At 52.1% G+C, this 16,933-nt stretch overlaps 1 protein-coding gene across 6 annotated transcripts in view; it reads right to left on the minus strand.

Annotated features, from left to right (window-relative positions):
- The window catches only part of hdac5 (histone deacetylase 5), a 62,968-nt gene that overhangs the window by 30,368 nt on the left and 15,667 nt on the right, over positions 1-16,933 (minus strand). For 2 of the 6 annotated variants that reach the window (XM_035525006.2, XM_081716533.1), the window contains exon 1: positions 11,412-11,660. The exons of the other annotated variants lie outside the window; for them this stretch is intronic. In XM_035525006.2, the coding sequence (XP_035380899.2) occupies positions 11,412-11,562 (151 nt within the window). In that variant the 5' untranslated portion in view covers positions 11,563-11,660. Of the gene's footprint in view, positions 1-11,411; positions 11,661-16,933 lie in introns of those variants that run through there. 6 annotated transcript variants of the gene reach the window in all.

Consider the following 16,933-nt stretch of genomic DNA (forward strand, 5'->3'; position numbering starts at 1 on the left):
CGGGCCCCGCTGACCATGCCGGCACTCTGACGTCAGAGCGGGACTGGGGGTGAAGGTCGCCAGGGGCAAGTGCTTGTCCTGTTAACCAGATCAGTGCTGATTTACCCCCACTGTGCAAGCTGCCTGTGAATGAGCCCGAGGCGGAATCCTGTATTCTTAAAACACCACAAACACAAGAAAAAGGCTTTGTTATTATTTATTACTCGTACTGCCACTGTCTTCCAAATAATCAGACCAAGAAGCTGGAAAGAATAAAGATGCATTTCTGTGAATCCCGACAGCCCGGCCTCCTCCTCCTGTGCCATACCCAGAAAACCACCACAGGGAATACCGTGGAAGGTGCTGTACGATGGAAAACCACCACAGGGAATACAATGGAAGGTGCTGTACGATGGAAAACCACCACAGGGAATACCATGGAAGGTGCTGACAAGGATGCTGGAGAGACAGCTCCTACATGTCTCTCCCTGCACAGCCAGCTTCTGGATATTCTTCCAGCAGTACGCGTACCAAATTGGAAGATGTCCATCCAATTTGGAATTTTTGCAGGTGGGAATACAAAATGTGGATGCGAAGAAGGAAAAACCGTTTAAAGGTTATTTTGGTTTGTTTTTTGTTTTTGTTTTTTTTGATGATGAAGGTATCAGTTTATAAATGGACACGTTGCCCATGTTGGCAGATGTTTAAAGCAGACCCTAAATGAGGCAGGACGGTGGGGACCACCTACTACAGACATGGTGTGGACAGGAAGATGCAGAGAAGCAAGGAGAGACAGAGGAGGGAACTGTGATTAAAGGATGTGTGTGACTCAGTTCAGCTCGCCAGGCTGAAAGGGAGAGAGAGTGGGAGAGGGAGGGAGAGAGAGAGAGATAGAGAGGGGGGAGAGAGAGGGAGGGAGGGAGGGAGGGAGGGAGGGAGAAAGAGAGAGAGAGAGAAATCCTGTTAGAACCTCTGGCACAAGACAAAGTGAAACAGCAACCGCCCCCCATGCTAATCAGGGACACCCTGGGTTTTTGTATGGATGGGAGCAGCCACTGGTGGAGTGACTCCCCGAATGGGATTCCCTCCGCAAGGCACTGTCTCAGCTCCGTTCTCACTGACTCCAGGGTGGACGTCAGCTGTAAGCATTTTCCAATTAACTGTTTACAGTGGGAACAGTAATACTGGCCAGAGGGATGAACAGAGAGGACGCCTGGTCCAGGAGGGACAGACAAACAGAGAGAGAAAGGATGAGACAGACACGGAGGGCTGGGGAAGGGGACGCACGTTACGGCTCGAACATCCGTGAAGCCAAAACTAGCCGAGCAAGCCATAAGAGGATGGTTACCTGCTCATAAAGACAAATGGGGGAGAGGTTTCAGCGCTGACCTGGAAAGGTGGCAAGTGCAGAGGTGAGCAAGCGGTATGGTCAGGGGTGGGGGGCTGACCTGCAGATGAAGAAACCGACTAGGGCCAATCAATGGTTCTGGGTGTAAGGGAGCAGAGATTAAGTCCTCATCAGATTATATCCTAGTGCCCAGATTACTGTAATCACCCACAGGGACTGTTAAAAATAGACTCCCCTCGCCCCCATCCTGCCAAGCCGCTGGTTTTGGAGTGGCCGTGTGTCACTATCAGCCCGAGCTTCTTGTGCTAAGTGGGAGATTTTGTTGCTCTCAAGGAACAGGAGTCTGGGTTTAGGAGTTCCAGTACAACAACAACGCACAGCATGAAGGTAAAATATTGTATTTGCGCAGTTCCGAATTCATGACTTGGTATTTAAAATGGGATTTGACCTGAACACGAGTGTGGATGAGAGCATGGAGGGGCGTGGCCAACACGATGAGAGCATGGCTGCAGAAGGGTGGAGAGGTCACGAGGTCAAGAGGAGCAGTGAGGGGGGGTGTGTGCGTGTGCACATTCCATCATCACAAGCAAAGCGGGAATACCTGTGGTCTTTAAAATCCCCGTCCCACACGCGACAGTAATGTCAAGTTACAGTGCATCATGATTTGGCCCTGTGGATCTCAGAACCTCCACTTGGACTTTCCTCTGCCATTCCAGCCACACCAGTGTCGCCGCCCACCACATCCGTGACCACGCCCACCGCAGCCACACAAAGGAGGAAGAGCACTCACTGTGCGTCTTCCCTTTTGCTTTGAGGTGTGTATCAAAATGGCTACCCCGTCTCCAGGGGAGAGAGAGCGGCTCTCCGACAGCTCCGAATGGCACCTTGTGCATTCCTCTCCCTGCCTCTCTCCCTCTCGCACGCACGCACGCGTGCACACCCTCTGTTTGTCTCTCTTCTCCTCTGCTCCCACGTGTTCCTCACCCTTCATCCCTCTCCTCGCTCCCAGTGGAGATTAAAGGCACGCTGTGACAGAAGCCAGAGTGTGCGTGTGAAACACTGGGTTATAAATACGCTGGGATTAATAATGCACCGGGAGAGGGGGAGGGGTTGGGGGGGGGCCGCTGCGCTTTTAAAAGGGAGCGCTTCTATTTTGGGTTCCTGCACATTTTCAGCCGCCGCAGTAGCTCCCTGTGCGTCTATACACGCACGCGCACGCGCACGCACCATTTCGCTTTCTTGGGTTCTTTCTGATGTGGTGCTGCAGACTCAGTGATGATGGAGTGTGAAGAGGCTCCCTGCAGGCCTGGATGAGAGACAAGACGGGGTTCCTGATCCCGGCATGAAACCGGCCCGGCCGGTCACGCTGCCCGGGGTCCGCGTGGCCGTCCTCGAACGGCCCAGTCCCAGCCGGAAATGGTGTGACACACGCCAGAAGCGCAGACTATGGCTAGACCAGCGAAGATCTGTGGCGACGCCGGCCGTCGACCACAGTAAGCCCTCGTGTCGACTGCGGTGCCCTTACGCGGTTATATATAGCGTCAAATAGAAGATCAGGAGCGCACGCCAAACGATGAGATCACAAAGAGGTAAAAGCAGAGAGAAATCAGCGTGGGCGCGCACGGAAAATTCAAATGGAGCTCCTTAAGAGCCAAGAACAAGTCAGTTAGCCAAGCACCAAAGATGAGCAGAGCACAGAGGAGAGTCCGCCAGCTAGCCAGAGACGACGGGAGGCAGGCCAACAGATTCCTGTGCAGAACAGCAGCCACCAAAACGGGCGGTTTCCGTGAGGTTGGGAACGTTTCCGCGAGGACGGGAACGTGTCTGTGTTCATTTTTCAGCTGTAGATTGCACTACACAGTTATCCATCAGAGGCCTCCTTGGGGAGCGCGTCCCTAAACTAGCTGCAGTCTCCTCCGCTCCTCTCTCCTGTCGCGCACCCCGTGGGTCCCTCCCCCCCACCTCCCTGGGGCCTCCGCTTCTGGTTCTGGGCTCAGTCAAAGGAGAAAGCAGCAACACGAATGACACAGTTTGCTGGCATCGTTCACCACCCCCACACCACACACACACACACACATACACACACACGCATACAGTCTTTTATTTTTGGCAGCAGGGGCTTGGTTTAGACACCCGGCTGGAGGGATGGATGGTGTGAGCAGAGACAGAGAGAGAGAGAGAGAAATGCAGAAAGAAAGACATACCAAGAGAGAAAGAGAGCTAAGGAGTAATAGTGGGTGGTGAGAGAGACTGTGATAGAGAGACTGTGTGTGACAGAAAAATACAGGTAGAGAGCAATAGGGAGAAATAGGAGAGAGAGAGAGAGAGAGAGAGACAGACAGACAGGCTGAGGAAGAAGAGGTGGGACCTCAAGGACATCATTAATAAATGAAGGCGCTCTCCCTGTGGAGCTCGGCACGGCGCTCACTCGTTATGCTTCTGGACGGCGCTGTGAATTATGGGAAACGCTTCCCCCGGCACAGAAACAAAGCAGAAGACGACAAGGTCTGGTCCGGCGATAAATCACCGTGCGAGCAAATATTTAGACCTCTGCGAGCGCAGTCAGACTGAGGTGAGACTGTGTGCTGCATTATCCTGGAAGCACAAAAAAAAAAATGTGAAAAAACTTCAAACATGGAAGCACTAAACTGCACAATGTTGAAAAGACGACGTGCAATCTGAGAAACTAAACAGGCCTGTTTTCAGTCATCCCGCGTCATAAGTCATTGCTCCTATGACCGGGGCTTACAGGCCGTTAATGGACAGGGTTCGTCTTGCTACCTGCCTCTGTACGCGGAGACGTGAAGACCAGTGAGCCGCGGCCCCGTGGACCAAAGAGGCTATAGGAACCAGCACAGCTCTGCTGCTGTCTCTCAGGACACATCCTTCATTACTGCAGTTTTCCAGCCCTCCTCTCGGCCCTGAACAACCCCTCACACCCCCCATACCCCCCCCCCCAACAACCGCCCCCTCCCTGCCTTTTTTAAAGGCTGTTTTGCAGAAAGCCAAGCTTACGTCATGGTTATTTTCTCTAGCGCCGCTACACCGAGTCCGCTTCTGAGAGAGAGAGAGGGGCATGAATATTGCTTTCCAGAAATAGCACACAGCAACGTGCGGTAGGCTGCCCTGTCAAATCTGTTCTGCGTCCTTTCCTTGTTAGCTGCGCGCAGGAGAGAGGTAGTGGGGGGGCAAGACAGAGACAAGAGACAGGTAACGACAGAGAGGGAGGTGTGCAAGGTAAAGAAAGGGTGAGAGAGAGAGAGGGGAAGAGAGAAAGCGCAAGATAGAGAGAGAGAGAGAGGGAGAGCGAGCGCCCAATCACAAGCTGGTCTGATCCAGTCATCGGTTCTGGGGAAATGGTGCCAAGGGAGATCAGACACAAAAAAAGAAAGAAAAAAAGACAAACAAACAAACAAACAGGCCAGCACAGGAGCGCCGGGTGTTCTGTAGACACAGGAGAGGCGTTTCTGGTTAATAAGAGAGCGGTTGTAAATAGGCAACGTGATTTATGAGACTCAGGAAGCGCCGCCTCCTCTCAGGTGCATGGTCGGAGACCCGGAGCACGGTGACCGGGGAGGAGCAGAAGGCGCCGTTAGCCTGCGGACCCCTGAGGTCTGGGCTACTCGACCTCAACGGACATCAGTGGGGAAATTAATAAAAACACCCATTACAAACAGCAAAAATCTGAACGGTTTGGTTAGAGTACACATTTCATTCAGTCCTAAACTCCCACAGAATCATTGTGCGAGTTCTCCTCCTCGCACAGAGAGCTCCTGGACACTGCTGTGGGCACCGCTGCCACCTCGGGACCTTTGGTGGAGTGATGGCCTAATCACTCACATTCACCTTACTCCTGTTTCCATATTCACACAGATCAGCGACACTCAGGAAGGACTTTCGTCCAGTGAAGTCTGTAGGACGTCTTACACTGCACGGCGCTGTTAGAACCCCACACCCTCAGAGATGACAGCGTATGACCATGGGAGCCCATCTTTATTAAAATATTAACGTCTTCGTTTTCAATATTCGGCCCATTTTGTGCACCCTATAATTGTAATTTGACGAATTCATAGCAAAGTGACAAACGCGTCTGCCATTTAGCTCAGGGAAGTTGCACCTTTGAAGTCTCCCCGACTTCGTGCTGAAAGGAGCAGGACAGGATGTCCACCACCGTCAGGGCGTCCCACTGATGTCCAGCTCCGCTTTCCTCCCTACGTGACCCGTGGAACTGCTCGCGGATGGTAAAAATCCATGTCCCATCTTCCCCCTCCCTCCCCTTCCCCGAGGAACAGTGTCCCATTCACCACGCGCGAGCCGAGCGCGTTCTCTCCGGGCTTCAGCTCGCTGGGGGGGGGGGGGTTAAGGAGAAGCCGATTGCGGAGCATAAACACTGAGACGATGAAATGTCATGGCTAAGTAGCAGGCTAAGAGCGGTCCACTGTTTACGTGTTCTATAAATGCACCGGCATTGACGTCAAACGCTTGCACGAGTGGAATGTTGTTTTCTGGGTAAACTTCGATGTGTGGCGCGGAATTCAGCTCACACCGCGCTACAGAAAGCGCAGGCAGGGAGGGGGTCCGATCCGCGCACATTGCAACCTGAAAGAGGGAGCGGTTTTTTCCCCCCCGCTCGCGTTATATAATTAGATTTCTTTTTTAACATTAAGCTTATAAGAGCTTTTGGACTTGGAGCAACAGTTTTAGATCGCTGAAGTAATTAAGACGGAGCTCTTCCAGGAAGGCGGTATGCTAATGTCCTAGAAAACAACAGCAATTTAATAACTTTAAAACACTCACCATCCAGTAATGCCATAAAACCAACAGCTACTCATAGTGCTCAAAGTTAATGTGACTGTTAAACAAGCAATGATCAGATGTTCATTAACCACAAAACCAGAGAACAAATGGGAACTGTAAAGTTTTGAAGCCTCCCAGGCCAAGTTACGGGCCAGTTAAGAGTCCCTGGCCCAGGCCAGTCACTATACCGTCCCTTCACAAACTACGGATTTCTCGGAGGTTAAATCAGGCATTAATCAACCTCTTTCTCTCGTAATTCAGGAGCTGACGACTCAGCGCTTACTCGAGCGCACCGAGGGTGACTTGAGAGATGGGGGTTAGAACAAAGCACGCTAGCCCTGACACCAGTTTCGCTCGACACACACGCAGGCACACACGAAGCTGATGCTAACTGGCATTATAGCGAGATCGCGCTGGTGGCTCCGCGATAGTTGTCACCCATTGGGCGAGGAGCTCCTTCACCGGCATGGTGCCCGGAGCTGGAGCGACCTCACGTCCCCCAGTGATGAGCAGCGTTGTCACACGCAGCGTAGGCAGGTGCTTGTTCACGCAGCCCACGCGCAGCTACACCGAGGCCGGAGAAACGCTGTCCTCGCGCGCGCGCGCGCGCATCTTCATCCAGCTGCACCGCGCGCACGACACGAATTCAAGGGGTGACGTCTTTGTCCTCTCTCTGTCCAAAGAGAAGAAGCGGTTTCTGCGACCAAACGGCCGTGACGAAGGGCTAGGCTGCGCGGCATGCGCTCGGGAGAACGCGCGAAGCTCCGTGCCGTTCTGTCTGCTCGGCGTCCGGAACGCCGCTGCTCGTAAACACGGAGATGCGAAGCTGCAACTTAACGCGGCGCTTTCGCCGTCACCACGGGGAACGCCAGGCCGGGTGCCCTCGGCCGGAGAGGTGCTGGGGTCGTGCCGTGCACATCCACGCACGGTCGGACTGTGACGGGAAGCCTATTACTTTGGCAGAACACGGTGAAAGACTGCATCCGCCTGTGTCAGGTCGCCGGATGCAGTCGGTGCTTGCGGGGTTCAAGGACGGCCCGTATCTCCAGGGGACCTGAAACCCGCGGTCTCAACCCCTCACCTCTATATCGTCCCGAGTGCCTTTCTATAATAACACGCCAGCCTCCAGAAATATCTCGGACACCCATAATAGGACGATACACTACTCACACCTAATAATGGATCATATGAAGATGAGATGCAGACATATTCTTAGCATGTGTGTAGGGCAACAGCAGCTGAAGGGGCGGTTTCCTGTGTGAGGATTTTGGTTCACGGTGACCCCGCACTGGATTTCACAGTTCCTATGTTAATGCACGCCCTCTTAATAAAAATATACATCAGTGCAGCAGTAATATTGTAAATACCTGCTGTAAAGTCTAATTATTTCAGATGGGCAGAGCAGAGAGGAAGACCTTGGCCCTACCTGTTCATACTCAGCATGATATACTATACTGGGGTCCGGGCAGGGGCCTAGCGAACAGGCACAACATGCCGGAGGACGTGTTGTAACAGAACCATGAGGATGTGGTGGGGAGGGACGGGGCTCCACGGGTCAGCCAGCGAAGGCAGGAGCGGGGCAGCGACATTTAAATCGTCTGCGTCGTACAAGCAGCCCAACTGGAGAAGGAGAGCACAACCACACACCTCCCACACTGGCCCAGCTGAAAGCGCCCTACACACACACACACACACACACACACACCGCAGTCACATGGCTCCACATACACAAAGCACTGGCTGCGGCTGGACAGGCCCAAACCAACAGAACCAAGCGCAGCACCAGCACGCTGAACGGCAGCGCAAGACCGGCGCGATGATGCCGGAGTGAGTGGGGAGGGAGGCGCAGTCCAACGCCACAGTGGGACGGGGACGAGGATGCGTGGAATATTAGCATACATTATCATAGGGTACACCTTCACCCATCTATCCATCTCTCTCTCTCTCTCTCGCACCACATACACAGACAGACTTTTATACGCGCGCGCGCAGCTGTGGACAAAGCCTCCTGCTGGAGGCATGATTTAGGCAGTGCGTACCTGACAGCGCTGCGATCACATACAGCCTCAGCGCAGGACCAACTGTGTCTCGTTCAGTGGGGGGGGGAAGAGAAAACCTTCTGACATCACTGCTGCGTCACCTGGTGAATCTGTGCGCAAAAATGTGGCGCTGTGCGTGTGGGCAACCAGCTCAGAAAAGTGCGTCACATTCTAACATTACAAAGAAAGTTATGTGAAAGAAATGGCGCTATGTGAGCTCAAGACCTGAAATGGGGATGGCGTGTTTTCAGCCTTTATGAAATCAAAATGACCAGCAGTTACACACTTAAGACAATGTAAAACATATTGAGCAGATGTCAAAAATCAACACTATGCACTAAATCTCACAAACATTTGGGCTATGTGACATACATATTAGACATATTGTGTGATGACAGCAAAACGGCTCATTTCATATTATGCTTGTACATATATAAGAATATATAAAACTGTTAGATCTATGTTTATTTTGTTTGCAACTATAATTGAAGTTTTTTACTATATTTTTTCTATTTCCTTTTTATAATTCATACATTAATATTGAATATTTATTATATGCGTAAAGCATAATCTGCACAAGTTCTTAATAAAAAAAATATGAGTAAGGACATTTTATTTGTCGAATATATAATTCAGTGAAATAAGAAATAAACCTGTGTCTTTCCATGTGTCTTCATTTTATAAACTGTTTATTCCTTAAATTGACAGTAAATGTGCCGTATTGCAATATGGAGCATTATCTGGATATGAAATGACCAATATCATGGTATGAGATTTTGGTGATATCATGCAGCTCTATCAACACAGCAAGTAGCTTCTGCAGTATGCTTGTTCGTTTGTCCTAAAAAATATGGGTGTGTTTTAAAACTCATTAACTGATTTATTATTTATAGGCTATGTTTTAATTGCTTCTTTGATTTTTGCAATCATCTAAATAAAACAAGTAGCAGATCTGTCTGAATTTGGAGAGCAGTGCGAGGTAAACAACCAGGCAGCCATGGCAGCTCCCAAACCATAACAATTCACAGGGATCTGTCACCGGGGCTTCTCTGTTACATAACCAAGGTTTGATTAATTAAAACCTCCCAGAGCTCAGGCAGCCTATTTATCACCTCTAACATTTGTCGAAACATGCGTGAACGCACACGCGCACAACTAGAGAGTAGATTGCACAAACCATGAGCGATGTTTCTAAATCAGACTTGGCTTTTGCACCTCACAATGAGTAGCCTGAACCGAGCGGCACTGGACCCTGGATTATAAAGTCTGTAATATTATAAATGCAAATCTCACTTTCAGCAGCTGTTCACTCTGCTTTTCTGCTGATCTGGAACAAGTGTTTATTTTGTTTTATTTTAAAGCTGGATCCTGTCCTGAGAAGCACAAGTCCATCTGTTCCACTCCTGCATTAAGAAAATCTTTCCTACAAAATGTCAGGCATCTAATGGGGCCTCATACTGCAGCAGTGAGAAACAGCTGCCTCCAAAACAAACCCAGCCTCCGAACACACACACAGACACAGACGTCAGCGCAGGTGTAGTAATGATGGCGGTGGGGGGGTTAGTTTACTCTGATCGCCCTCTTATGTAACAGTGGCCCGGGTGAACCAATGGGACGGTTACCACATTGTGAACGTCTGAAGGTCGCGTTTCCTCCAGGCTGCTGCAGGTACGGGGCAGCAGTGCGCACTACACGGCCCAGGACTGCTCGGGTAGAGAGAGGGGCCTGCGTCGTGGAGTGTGATCCCAGCCATAGAGCCACATGGTCTCGGTCACAGAGCAGTCTTCGCCGCACAACCCCACCTTAGAAACGTTTCAGAAAAGAAACCACGACAGGTTGTGTGGCAGGACGCAGGAAGCTTCTATGACCCTTGTGCGCGGTGAGGAACACGCAGACACCTCTCCTCTGACAGATCTCCATCAGGCGCAGGAAGTCTGGCGTGGGGTTCACACCTCCTCATGGGAAATAAATGACCTACACGTCCCGGGTCCTGCTGAGGAACAGGGCCCACTGTGAGGCAGCTTCTCGTAAAGCCCGTTCCGTTGAGCACATCGCATTCTTTATGACTTTGTGAAAGCTGAGAGTGGGGGGTAGAACCTCAAACAGAAGAACTGCCGGGCGAGCGCGATACTCCATGCATGAGTCATTACAGTTACTGGCTGCCCCTCCATCTACAAAGGCCAAAGCCACAATGACTTTTACAAACGCCTCCGCCATCACATCTGTGACTGACAGACTGACCCACCGCTGGCCCGTCGTGGCTCAAAGGCGGGGGCGGGGGAGCTCCTCACTGCCTTCAGACCAGCCGTGCCCTGGTCATCCTAGCCACGGTCGCCAGCCACAGCCCTGAAAGGCTGGCCACAGATCAGTGGCGAGAGCAAACAGCTGGCGGCACAGAGGGCACGGCTGCCGCTGTTTGAACAGGTGTCAGACGGCCACAGCTGAGGCACGCGCGTGTGCGCGCGTGTGGTGGGGGGTTTTAGCGTCCCACGCGCTGTTGACTTGGCAAACTGGGGCAGGGCCGCCGAGGGACGAGGACATGCCGCACGTCTCCCAGGACTCAGCAGACACAGCATGTTCGCCTCCCAGAGGATAAGACGGAATCACAGGTGCAGAACAGCAGGAGGCTCGTCCGCCGGGTTAACCCTTGCACAGCCAGAGGGCTGCCGGCTAGCTAAACGCTGCACACACTACGCTCAGCAGGAAAATGCCTGGACTGTCGCTGGACGAGCCCTGGACGCGTGGACACAGATCAAAACCTGCTGGGCAGCCGCGGGTGCTGTAGCATGCACGCCACAGCCTGGTACGCCTGTCCAAACACAGCCCTGGCCAGCCATAACAGAATCAGCATGCAGCCACAACACAACAAATGTTTTTAGAATGACACAAATATCAACATCCCCCTCCAACTTCAAAGTCTCAGCGCACACACTCAGGACACAAGCGTTATGCATCTCTCTTTCTTTCTCTTCTCACATACAAACTCTCTCTCTCATTACTCTGTCACTCTCTTTCCCCCATCTCTTAATTTCCGCTCCTCATGCTGTTTCCTGTCTGTTACTCTCTCTCACACACACACACACACACTCACACACACTCACACACACACACACACACACACACACACACACACACACACACACACACACACACACACACACACACACACACACACACACACGACCCCGTCAGCAGCAGTAAAACACACACCCTCCCACACACTCCCACACACTCCCTCTTGTGCTCACCGGTGCTGGGCACGTTGGCGGCGTGCGGCTGGGCCAGCAGCTCCACGGGCTGCTCTCGGCCGCCGGCGCCGTCTGCCGGGAAACACGACTCCGTCTCATAGATGGTCTGCAACATCGCGCACAGCCCCGGGACGGTGGGTCTCAAGAGCATGCCAGTAGCCCTGCGCACAGCTCCTCGTGCACGGAGGGGTGCCTTGCACGACCCCCGGTGCACCGATCAGCATGGGAATGGGCCGCTCCGCCCGTCGACACTCTGCCGCGCGTAGTTCTCCCCCCCGCCCCCCCCCCCTCCCCGTTAATTATCGGCGTGCCGGCGACACGGACGGCTGCTGGCTCTGGGGCTTAGTCCCATGCTCCCGCGGAAATGTCGCTGGCAGGCGCGCTGAAGCCCGCGGAGGAGTCTCGGAGCAGCTACGGCTGGGGGGGAAGACCGCTCCCGCCACTCACTTGTCCAAAGGTCAGCGTGCGGCGTTGGGTGTGAACGGAAGGGAGTCACTCAATTAGAGGAGCCGAGAGATCGTCTCTTTGTGTCCCGTGAAGTCCAAACAGTCGGAGGAAGCCCGGATCCGGCAGCGGTCTGGAGTTGTGTCTGCGGTAACTCCGGAGTTTGACTGAGAGCGTTTCTGACAGTGAGACACAGAGTGGGAACGGCGGCGAATGAGATTGGAGCGGCAGAGAGAGAGAGAGAGAGAGAGAGAGAGAGAGAGGTGGTGGGGGTACAGAGAGAATGAGAGCGAGGTGGGGAGAGTGTGTGAGCAAAGGGATGAGAGAGGGAGTGCAAGAGATGAGAGAGAAAGAGCGTGACACAGACACACAGAGAGAGAGAGAGACGGAGAGGAGAAAAGCCACTGAGGCTGAGAGAGACACAGAGAGAAACGGTGAAGGAGAGACGGAGAGAGAAAGAGAAAGAGAGAGAGCGCGAGGATGGCGAAGCGGAAAGTAGCTCACTGGGAAACGGGGAGGCGCGCGGAGGGTCTGGCCAACGATGGGCGAGTGGTCAGCTCAGCTCCCGCAAACGTCGCGCGCACGCCCTCCCCCAAGCCCAGCCAGCCCTAGCCTCCGCATCAACGGAGTTTGGACTGTTTTGTTGCGAACGCCCACACCCTCCCCTGCCGAGCGCCAGAGGGAGAGGGAGAGAAGGAGAGAGAGAGAGAGAGAGAGAGAGAGAGAGAGACAGAGAGAGACGGAGAGAGCGGTGGAGTGGAGCTGTGGAGTTTACAAACAGACTGGGCTGCTTCAGGGACCTGAAATAGCTACCGAGCGACAGGGGAGGGGCGGGGCAACGATATAAATAGAGGCAGGAGCTGAGAGCTCGCCTGGAGAGAAGGAGAGAGGGAGGGGGAGAGGGGGAGAGAGAGAAATAGATGTGTGTGAGTTGGTCTGAGTGTGTGCGTGTGCGTGTGTGTGTGCGTGTGCGTGTGCGTGTGTGTGTGTGTGTGTGTATAAAGGGAGCTAGACTGGGGGAGGGGGTGAGCGGGAGAGGCAGAAAGGGAAGGAGAGGAGGGCAGACTCTGTGTTATGCAAATAAACGGAAGCCAATCAAGAGCAGTGCTTTCAGGAGGCAGGAGGACAGAACCAGGCTCCAACACCACCACCAAACCTTACCCAACGCCAGGGAACAGGGAGTCTGCAGATCTCTCACACACACACTCACACACTCTCACACACACACACTCGCACACACTCTCGCGCTCGCGCACGCGCACGCACAAACGCACACATTCTCACACACACACACGCGCGCGCACACACACGGTTTGTGATCTAAGGCGTCATCAGTCGGGTCAGTGCTGCATGCCTCTGCGTCAGCAATGTTGCCCAAGCAAACACAGGGGTCAACGTTTCACATGCGGCCCCCGCCGAACCCACCTTCCCCACCCCCCAAAAAAGGATTTTCATCTTTGTACTTAAACCCTCAAAAAGTCTGAACAATTTATTAGAGGGCTTTGCATGTAAATTAACAATAATAATAGAAGCACAGGGTAGAATATACTTTTTTTTTTTTTTTTTTTTTACAACAAAGAATATACAGTTTTTTTGAGGCTAAAAGCACTGTGTGTTAATGGCACAAGTTACTTAACGGTAAATCACCCATTAAGCAAAATTAGTAAGAGGAAAATAATTTAATTCAATTTCTTCATTATTAGGTTTAATTTCCAAATGAAAACAGTGTCTGTTCACCCATTTCACATTAGAGAGGCCAGAATTAATGAATATTAATGGAGATGTTTTACTAAAATCCACAGGTAAGCAAACATTAGCATTAGAGCTGTGTATAAATTGGTAGGACTCCACTCAGAAGCTCCGGCGCCCCCTACAGGGCAGAGCTGCTCAGAGCCTGCCAGTGAGATCAGCAGGGCCGACCTCTGCCTCCTTCTAGGTCCGAACCGCCTGACTGTCCTGTTCTGTGTGGATTTGTTTTGTTAGGAACTGTGAATAGTTGCCCTCAGATCACAGGAATCAACTCTCTGTGTGCCAGTATTCTTAGAAATGACAGTCAGTCACCACTCACGACGTCCTGCTTCGCAGTCAGAACGGACTGGACTCGAGGACCACCTCGGATCAAAGGGTGTGACTGTCAAGTGCCTGTCCATTAAAAAAAATAAAGCTCCCTTGTTTAAAGCAACAGAGCAGATGCATATGTACTCTACTACTCTGTGCGTGTGTGTGTCTGTTCAATTGAATCTGTGATATAAAACTTCATACAGGTTGTGTGTTGAGAAGTAATGTCGTTTTATTAAGGTATTGCTTCTACTTACAGTCCAGCTCTGGTACTGTAGGGTGAAAGCTGTTACGGACACTACACTGTGAGTATAGTACTCCACTGTAAGCACTACACCAGCAGGATGGATTAGCAGGTGTGGCAGGTGTGTAGGAGACCATACATTGACCCTGGCGGGGGATCAGCACATACTGCTGCTCTCTGATCAGTTTTCGGTGTCCCCCCCCCACTTCTTTATCGCAAACATTCATTAGATGTTCCTCAGATCTGCCTCCAGTGTCACTACACCCTCCCAACCTGGACAATCCACCTGTTGCTCTTGAGAGCGTCGTAACGCCGACCAGCCCGGCCCACCGTCTTGACGGTCCATCCCCAAGATGAGGGGTATTTTTACAAGCTAAAATTCCCTAGACGGCACTTTCCATAAAAAAGAAAACAAAAAACAAAAAACAAGCCAAAAGCTTTTGGGCTAGACGGATGTGTGTGTGTGTGTGTGAGAGAGAGAGAGAGAGAGATAACTACAATGTAGGGCGAGCAAAGAACTGGGCTGAGGAGTACGCACTACCCCCCCAGCCGTGTTCTTGTCTCTTGGCTTGACTGGCTGTACCCGCTTTTATTTATAGGGACATCTACCTTTCGGACTGTTCTGACGTTAGCAGTGCTTATATTGAGGCGGTGGAGGGCGGAGGGAAGAGGGCGCCGCTCCTCTTCCAACACGGTTTTCCTCCTTTCTCTTCTTTCATTAATGAACTAAAGGTGTTAAGGTCAAGGACTTGAGTGCTTTGATGACTGCTCACATGCATATGCGCTTATGCCTATATATGTACATATGCACACGCACGCAGGCACGCACGCACGCAGGCACGCACGCACGCAGGCACGCACGCACGCAGGCAAGCACGCACGCACGCAGGCAAGCACGCACGCAGACAAGCACGCAGGCACGCACGCAGGCAGGCACGCACGCACGCACGCAGGCAGGCAGGCACGCACGCACGCACGCAGGCAGGCAGGCACGCACGCACGCACGCACGCAGGCACGCACGCAGGCACGCACGCACGCACGCACGCAGGCACGCACACACATGCACAGGGTGTGTATGACTGTTCTAATGAAACTGAAAGCTTCCTGAAAGCTTAGTGAACTTTAGCTGGTGCACTAAAGTAAACAGGCTCCAATTCCACGAGGCTTCTTAACTCACTAACTTTGAGTTTGTACTGAACTTCTTCTTCTCGTCTGGTCCAAAACAAGACTCCGCTTAGCTGCACCGTGCCGATTTGCTGAGTATTAAGATGCGATGTGAAAATGAGAGTAGGGCTTACTTTTTGTTCCTGAAATGGATCTAGGCCTACCGCCTCTTTCTCTCTTTCTGTCTCTCTCTCCATCCCTCCCTCCTTCCCTCCCCCTCTCCCTCAGTCAGACGTAACCCAATTAAAGGCAGCTCTCCTGGGGGAGGCAGGCCTGCTCCTGAGGGGGTCTGGTGGGATCCACCAGCGAGGAGGGGCCGGTAAACAAACGCACTTGGGAGACTAAAAAAAAGTGTGTCAGACGTGGTCAGCACGGGAGCTCGCCGCCTCTGGATAACACAGAGATCCTTAACTAATCCCCCAAAGGCTACCAACGCTGCCCCAGCTTGGGCAGGAGGAGCAGAAATGAACACTAATTACCTACTCGTCCGCCGTCCGGCCCGCCCCACACGCTGAGGAGATCACTTGCAGAACTGCGCTCAAGCCATCAACTTTGTTTACTTTTTACATTTTTTTTTTAAACCCGGAAGAAATTGAAATTTTCACTTCTTTCAGATCAGGGTTGGCTTTATGGTGGCGTGCAGACTGTGTGTGGTCTGTCTCTTAGTTCAGAGCAAACTGCCCCGGAGGAAGACATGCCAAACAGGCCGCATGGTAGCCTGGCTCCTGCAACAGCCACCTGTTTCTGTGGAGACGGGATGTCCAACACCTTCCCTGACTGGTCCTAGACACACACACACACACACACACCACACACACACACACACACCCCACTTTGGCGTGTCCTGCCGCTGCTGGCATTCTGTTCGGCTGGAACCCGATCCAGCGCTGGCCGGCCCCGAGGCCTGCCAATGCGTTCCGCAGCACGGCAGGACGATCAATGAACACCGTGTTGGCCGTCCCGATCAGCTCAGGTACGAACAAGTAAGCGCGGTGGGAGGGGCTGGAGGCTTAGGGCCTGCGCCCCACACAGCAGCCCAGAGCGCAGGGAAACGGGGCCTCCAGCAGTGCTGTGCAAGGCCATGTCACACACACACACACACACACACACACACACACACACACACACACACACACACACAGGTACACATATACAGATATACATAAGCAAACAGGAATGAAAACATTACTGAAAAATATGAACTACACGTATGAACGTATGAAGTATGAATAACACATACGAACATACAACTTCACATAAAATTAGAGGCAGGCAAACAACCTTTTTTGAACATATCATTTGATGACTCATATCAAGGCATAGACAGAATCCAAAGTGTGGATTCATACACACATAAAACACACACACACGAACACTCACACTCACACACACATTCTCTCTCCTCAAATAGAAGACAGTGATGACTCATTCACTGCACAGCTCTAACTGCACTGCCTTGGCAGATCTCACACACACACACACACACACACACACACACACACACACACACACACTTCACTTGTTTCAAATATTAATGCAGTCAGGTAATGACAGAGATCTGGAAGGAAAAGTCTGAGTCCCTGCAGTATCTTAAAGATGGTGTCTCCCAGT

This window comes from Electrophorus electricus, chromosome 6 (assembly GCF_041902795.1).
Source record: "Electrophorus electricus isolate QZ-2024a chromosome 6, ASM4190279v1, whole genome shotgun sequence".
Lineage (NCBI taxonomy): Eukaryota > Metazoa > Chordata > Actinopteri > Gymnotiformes > Gymnotidae > Electrophorus > Electrophorus electricus.